Source organism: Alosa sapidissima, chromosome 2 (assembly GCF_018492685.1).
Source record: "Alosa sapidissima isolate fAloSap1 chromosome 2, fAloSap1.pri, whole genome shotgun sequence".
Taxonomy (NCBI): Eukaryota; Metazoa; Chordata; class Actinopteri; order Clupeiformes; family Clupeidae; genus Alosa; species Alosa sapidissima.
In genome coordinates, this window is record NC_055958.1 from 32,136,540 (window position 1) to 32,144,430 (window position 7,891).

Genomic DNA, 7,891 nt, shown 5'->3' on the forward strand with positions numbered 1-7,891 from the left:
GTGAATGAGGTTCAATGGGGGCAGTAGCTTGCAGTACTCACCACTTCCTCTAGGGCAGCGCTGCGTCCAAAAGAGCATGTGAGGAGAGTCAGGCAGTTGATAAAGGAGGAGAAGAGGTCGCTAGGCAACGCTGTGAGGATGCTCCGGGGGAATGTGGTGATCAGGTTACTGATGATGTTGGAGATGCCGACGGCCTCAGAGTCCTCGATCTCAATACTGGAAAACAGGGAAAACAATACATGGAATACATGCACAGCTGGTCAGTAATAGAGGTGCTGGTTAGCCTGGCTAGCGCCACCACTTCTCAATGAGACGTGGTCTGGGAACCAAACGTTCATTTTCTCGTATTTGAAAAAAATGCCCAGATCCGTTTATTGGGTGCCACGGATGTCTATCAAATGCGTCTGTGCATAGTTCATCATCGGCTTGCTTTCCCCCTGTTCTGTGATTGGTTCCCTATCTCAGGCGAAAATTTGCTCCATGGTCTCCAGGCTGCCTTAGTAGCGTGAATCAAATCGCGCGCAAGGCAGCATGGGAACACCCAGGCTAGGTGCTGGTAGCTGACGTTGCAAAATGTAGGTTTTTCCAAAAGCTTTAATTCCTGAACAGCCTAGTGGCTCTACATGCCCACCAATTTTCACGTGTCCTGGTGTTTCAGTGTCCCGGGTATCATCGTCCAAAAATTGGTGGGAAAAAACAAATAAACGTTGACAAAACCTACATGACTGCTTTTCAGTGTTTGTTGTAAATGTGAAGTCACCTTGTATGTATTGGTATACACCTGTATAAAAGCAGGCATGTCATATACACAGACCTTTGAGTACCTATGATGGCCTCCCAGGAAGGGTTCTCACTGAAAGAGCACTTCTCACTATAGCAAAGACAGATTGATACTCTCACAAGTGGGATGACTTAATAAACAAACACTACTATGGATATTATATATTGTTGTGGCTATGACTGGATACACTACTGAACAGATGGTGTATCTAATGTGACCTTAACAAAAAGCAGCAATAAGCAATAGTCATAAACCATTAGGAATGTGCATGCAATGTAGACACATTTAGACTAGAAACTCTCGCATTCTAAGGCTCCCATATTCAAAATGCCCTTGAAAACACGGGACATAACAGCTTTATACATTCCCACAACAGTGATCGATTCTGGCACACCCTTATCTCCCGCTTTCCTTAATGTAAAGATTTTTCTTTTTCCGAAAGATGATGAAACGCCCTTACATAATGCTCAGCTCAAGTATAAAGGTGGTGACAGAAGCACTTAACTTCACAATGACTTCACTGACTGAGACAAAATTTCAAAAGATGAGAGCTGCAGTTACATTGCTGGTGCTGCTGTTCTCCATGGGTGGGGTTCAGACTCTGAGCACCCAGCCTGATGCTCAGACAGAGAGCCAGAGCACTGGGGCTTCTGCTGCTGCTGATGATGACCTCACTCAACTAAGTGACACAGTGGAAAAGCTAGGGGTCATTGTGATGACGTTGTGGATGGAGCTAGACCACAACAAAAAACAGCTAGCCGAAGTTGAGGCTGAAGTTGGTGAACTCCAATGGCGCGACACAGCACAGGAAGCCACAATGACTATTCTGAAGGACAAGCTGGACGCAAGTATAACTGAAGTGGACAATCTCAAACAAGAGAACGCAATACTACAGGCAGCCATGGCCAACATGGAGACTGAAATGATGAACCTGATCGAGTTAAATGCTGTACACAAAAAAAGAGTTGATTGTGCTGAACACTAGACTGAACACTAGTGAGACAAAGGTGAAGAATCTGAAGAAAGAGAACGCAGTTCTACTGTACAGGCAGACATGAAAACCATTTAGACTGAAACAGTGAACCTGGTCACAGCAAGCGCAGCACAAGAGGTTGAGCTGACAAACATGAGGACTGAGGACTGGAGAATCTGAAGGATGAGAACGCAGCACAAGAGGCAGATCTGACAGTACTGAAGACCAGACTGGCCGCAAGTGAGACTGAGGTGGAGAATCTGAAGGGAGAGTCCACAGCAATGGTGGCAGACATAAGCACCATGAAGACTGACGTGATGAACCTGATGAAATCAAGTGCATCACAACATCTTGAACTCAGCAATGAAGACTGAAGTAGAAGATCTGAAGGATGAGAGCACAGTGCTGCAAGCAAACATGGACACCACAAAGACTAAAATGATGAACCTGGTCAAGGAAAGTGCTGCACAACAGGTAGAGCTGACAACATTGACGAATAGACAGGACAGGAGTGAGACTCAGGTGGAGAATCTGAAGGAGGAGAATGAAGCTCAACAGGAAGAGCTGACCACCATGAAGACTGATACGATGAACCTGATCCAAGCAAGTGAAGCCCAAAAGGCCCAGCTGACAGCCATTAAGTCCAAGGTGGGGAATTTGACAGAGGAGAAAGCAGCACTACAGGCAGCCATGATCACCATGAAGGCAGAAATGATAAACTTGGTCGGAGAAAGTGCAGCCCAACAGGCAGAGCTGACCGGTCTGAGGACCAGAGTGGACATGAGTGAGACTGAGGTGGACAATCTGCAATGGGAGAATAACGCTCAAGGGGCTGACCTGTCTGAATTGAGATATGCCCAATCAGCGACTGAAGCTGAACTAAACAATCTAAAGAGACAGATTGCAGAACAACCCAAGATGGCCTTCTCAGCAAGTCTTCCCCTACAAGACAGCTTCATATCATCTGGGAACAACGAACTGAATCTGGTCTTCAGTGAAACCCTCACCAACATTGGACAGGCCTACAACTCTTATACAGGTTTCTTCACAGCTCCAGTGAGGGGAGTCTACTACTTCAGATTCACAGTAAGGGATTGACCGCTGAAGCGCTCTATGGGCATAAGGATGTATAAGAATTCTGATCAAATTATGTGGTTGGAAGAACAGGACGCAGATGGAAATTTCAGTTATATCAATGGCGGTGTGACTCTGCTGCTGCAGGCTGGAGACAACTGGAGTTAACATGCGACTCCCTCCAAACCGCTGGCTCTATGATAATTGGGATAACCACTGCACCTTCACTGGCTTCCTCGTCTTTCCTCTATGAGAAGGTGTCAGGGACTGCCATTATCATTAACATACATCAGTCGCCATGTGAACACCTTTCTCATGCCTCTGGTCTCTGCTGTATGTGAGGGAATCTCTCGTTGGCCCTCAACACTAGGCAGTGGGGAGGCAGGGTCTCCAGTCAGATGTTATGTCACACATTTAACCCACCTGATGTGAGACATACGATAATATCATGAGACATACAGGAAAACTGGCACTTGGGGTGTTTACAGGCAGCCTATTCGGTTATTAAGTGATGATGCATTTTCCCACAACACTGATAACTGAATGAACACTCTCAACCTGGCTGGCAAACACAGTTTCACTAAAATGGCACAGTATCCATGGACTTAATATCACTCTCAAAGAGATGAAATATCTGATTCAAGGACACACTCAGCTATAAAAAAAGACCATGGTTGGATGCTGAGGCTCATAACCTGTAGATACTAACTGAGACAGACACCGATTTTAAACTCGGAGCACCCAGACTGAAGCTCAGACAGAGAGCCAGAACTCTGGGGCTGCTGCTGCTGCTGTGGTCAGTCCCCATCTTGATGTCTCTGCTGAGATTACGGACCTCGAAGACACGGTGTATGGACCCTTTCAAGAGAGTTCCATTATCAGCATCATAGTTGGCCCCACAAGACTTCCATTTTAACATTCCATATGTTATCTTAATGCAGAGGAAGTAGATTGGGGCCCAAATAGAACATTCAAGCATTGTTTTTGTTTTTATTGTAGGAAGGGTCCATAATCTGGGAACGTGGAGGCCGGGGACACCCGCCGGAGTCCTGGTCTTCAAGGAGGTCACCACCAACGTGGGCGACGCCTACAGTGGCGTCACTGGAATCTTCCAGGCGCCTGTGCGGGGGCGTCTACTACTTCCGGTTCACAGTGAAGGACTACCTGTCCATGCGGCACATGGACATCTCCACGTGGAGGAGCGAGCAGCAGGTCCTGTGGCTGGACGGATATGACACATGCCGCGTACCTGTCCACCGGCGCCACCCTGCAGCTGGTGGCCGGCGACGCGGTCAACGTGAGGATTCGCGCCGGACACCGGCTCTACGACAGCTACGGCGAGCACAGCACCTTCAGTGGCTTCCTGCTCTTTCCTCTGTGAAGAGGTCACCTGGGGTCACTGTCAACCACTCTCAGTGTTATTGACTGGGACCTTAGTTCAGTGGCCAATCAGGCTGCACAAAAAAATAGCTAAAAAACAACATATTTACTCAAATGCACTCAAATTATACACCGCACTATTACAATATCATTAAAACACGCTAGTATTGTGTCTAATGTACTAGTATATGGGAGCATGTAGCCACACACTGGTGTTTGCACTCCTATTATTTCTCCATGTACCAATCTGCATGTGTTGGCACATCTGTGTGTGTCGTCACATTTGTAAGTGTATCTGTTTGCGTGTGCACACGTACATACTTGAGCACACAATCTACGTGTGAGCTAAATACATTTTAACAACACACACACACACACACACACACACACACACACACACACACGTTTCTCCCTCCCTGGCAGTGAACGTGTGTGTTGGGCTGGAGGTCCACTGAGGGGCTTCCCGCCGCCCCTCTAACCCGTATCAGATGGAGTTAAAAATTACAAACAGAGCAGCCAGCGAGTGAGCGGGAGAGCAGGAGAGCGAGAGGAGCACAGATCAGATCAGAGCAGAGCGGAGCGCCTCAATCACGGCTGTCCCACTGGCTGACCTGCCGAGCAGAGCTGTGCTGCACCGCACCACTGCATGGCTTTCCGATGATGCAACTGGAAAAAGGCTCCAGGAATAGGTGATTACTGAGAGAGAGAGGGAGGGGGGGTGGGATAGAGTAAGGAGAAGAAAGGAATAAGGCAAGAAAGAAAGAAAGATAGAGTGAAAGGGAGAAATTATAGAAGGGAGAGAAAGAGAGAAAAGTGAAAGAAAGAAAGAAATGGCGATCAGAGATGGAGGGAAAGAAAGAGCCTGATTCAGTTTGTGGAGTTAAACTATGCAGCGTGAATTTTGTATGCGTATGCGTGTGTGTGTGTGTGTGTGTGTGTGAGAGAGAGAGAATGAGTCCTATCAAACTAAATGGGAGAGATGGGAAAGACCCTGACTGAATTTTAGAGAGGGTAAACATTGTAGATGGAGGGGCATTAAGTACTTGAGAGCGAGATGGTGTGTGTGTGTGTGTGTGAGATTAGGCAAGGGAGAGAAAAAGGAAATGAAGTCCCTAATACACCTACTTAGGTCACACTTCCAAACACGAAGACTATCTGTGTGTGTGTGTGTGTGTTTGAGAGAGTGTGTGTATTATTAATACATGACCACAAAGTCACCCCTCCCTCCTCTCCCTCTCGGTTACGGACACTGACCACAGTCATTCCGATGACACACACACGCGGAAACGTGCGGACGTTAAGAATGACACACGCCCTCATCTTCAAATAAACACCGGCTGGCAGCAGGACATCAGTGGAGCCACCGCAACAACCATCCCAAAAGAAACACACACACACACCCCAAGGCCTATAAAACCACACATGTGCCCACGTGCATACACACACACACACACACGTACAACTCTGCTTTAACCTGCAACGAACTCTTTGAACTCATGAGAACTCACGAGCAGAAACTATTTATTTTGATCGACTTTTACCCTCACATTTCTTCGTAGGTAGACTTTTGCTTAAAGTGACTGAATGACACAAGTGATGGGGACCTAGAGGTACTTTGTTAACACATTAAACAACGCACAACAGGACAAAGTGCACAGTACACATAGCACAGCAGCACAACACATTAAACTCCTCACCAACGTTACTCTGCCAAAATAAATACATTTCTGGATCCTGGACCTGGTTTCATAAGGGGCAACCAAAACATTCATTCTCCCCCTCAGCTTTCGCAAACTCACTGTAAGAACACATCTTTACCACACACACAGGAGTGACACCTGAAGAGAAGTTGATACCTGAGATCATATTTATTATTGGTCTCTCTGGCACAGACTATAGACCCTTTCAACTGCATAAACAAACATGTGCGTTCCTAAGGCATTTCCAGTGGCACAGAAAACAACGTTGAGCTAAATGTAACTTGGGGATAAACAAAAATAACAATAATTAAAAAAAAAAAAACCTGTTCTAAAGTCGACATTTTGTAAAGCATGAAGCTAAAGTCCCATTCATTTTCATTTCAACACATCTGCGTTGGTTTTGCACATTTCAACCGGAAACCCTCTAGTACCAGATTTAAAGGGTCTATACATGTCTAACTGAACACTGATCAGGTATATTATTCATCTCTCTGAGTTACTGCACAAACACATGTAGGGCTGGCTGAATACGGTCAGTTTACGGGTGTGCCCACACACATAACCAAGTAGGGAAAAAGCCAGACTCATTTTGTGTTGGCATTAAAGGGACACACTGGATATTTGCAGGTTGATTTAACTTCATAAAAAAACTAAAACTTGAGAAAAAAACTCAGCGATTTTTGTGTGAGCGTATCAGTGAACACCCCTGACCACTCGGTGAGTTTCACATCTTTGTAAACGAAAGTTTAATGCGTTTTAGGAAGGATTGTTCCAGTGCACCTATGCAGCGTTGTGGAGGTGGGGGGGTGCTACCACAGAAACCGAAAATTCTCAGGACAGCAGCATGTGTCCAAATTTCAATCTTGAACATTCTATTTAAATCATAAACTATCTGAAAACAGGGCTTTAAGTGTAAAATAGCGAACTTGTCCTTTAAGGACTGAACCTCTACCTACCAGACTGAACTTTGACCCCCACCCACATCATAAGCCCACTCTGCTACCAGTCTCCATTGATGGGGTCAATGTCGAGGTGGTAAGCACCTACAAGTACCTGGGTCTCCACCTTGACAATAAACTGGACTGGTCAGCCAACACCGACGCACTCTACAAGAAAGGGCAGAGCAGGCTGTACTTCCTGAGGAGGCTGCGCTCCTTCAATGTGTGCAGCAAGCTCCTCAGGATGTTCTACCAGTCTGTTGTTGCCAGCGTCCTCTTCTATGCAGTGGTATGTTGGGGAGGAAGCACAAAGAAGAAGGATGCGGGGCGAATTGACAGGCTGGTAAGGAAAGCTGGCTCTGTACTGGGAGCTGAGCTGGAGTGTATCACTTCAATATCTGACAAAAAAGGACCCTGAACAAACTGATCAACATCTTGGACAATAAGTGTCATCCACTCCACAACATTATTGTTAAGCAGAAGAGCCTGATCAGCTGGAGGCTTCGCTCACTGCCTTGCACAACAGACAGACTGAGAAAGTTCGTCCCCAGGGCCATTGAACTGTTCAATGCATCACTTAAGGGAAGAGGAGAAATAGACTTCTCCGCATAGTCTGTCTGCCTCTTCACCACCTCCATGTCTTGAACTGTCTGTCCACTAGCCACTTTTTACCACTGTCTTCTGCCTCACTGTTTGCGTGCTATATTAGCACATATGCACAACCTCTCCCTCCATGCCACAGCCGAACTGTGACCACACTTATACCTTCCTTAATATAGTCATATATATATATATATATATAGACTTTATTCTTGCACTGTTTGACTTACTCATTTGCACCATCACCATGACACTCATTCACACAGAGCACCTTACCTTACCTTATGCACAGAGAATCACAGGCTCAGTCCCTGCCTCAGTCATTGCAAGTGCATCTTGCTTGATTAATCACCCACTATGTGGATACTGTTTTTTTTTTAATTGTGTTATTTAGTATAATTTGTATTTTAGTATATTTAGTATTTAGAATATATTTATCTTCTAC

General features: G+C 45.9%; 1 protein-coding gene across 1 annotated transcript in view; it reads right to left on the minus strand.

Moving 5' to 3' along the window:
• Nucleotides 1-7,891, minus strand: part of xpo4 (exportin 4) — a 53,318-nt gene that overhangs the window by 16,687 nt on the left and 28,740 nt on the right. The window contains 1 exon segment of the mRNA XM_042068912.1: nucleotides 42-216. Coding sequence (XP_041924846.1) covers nucleotides 42-216 — 175 coding nt within the window.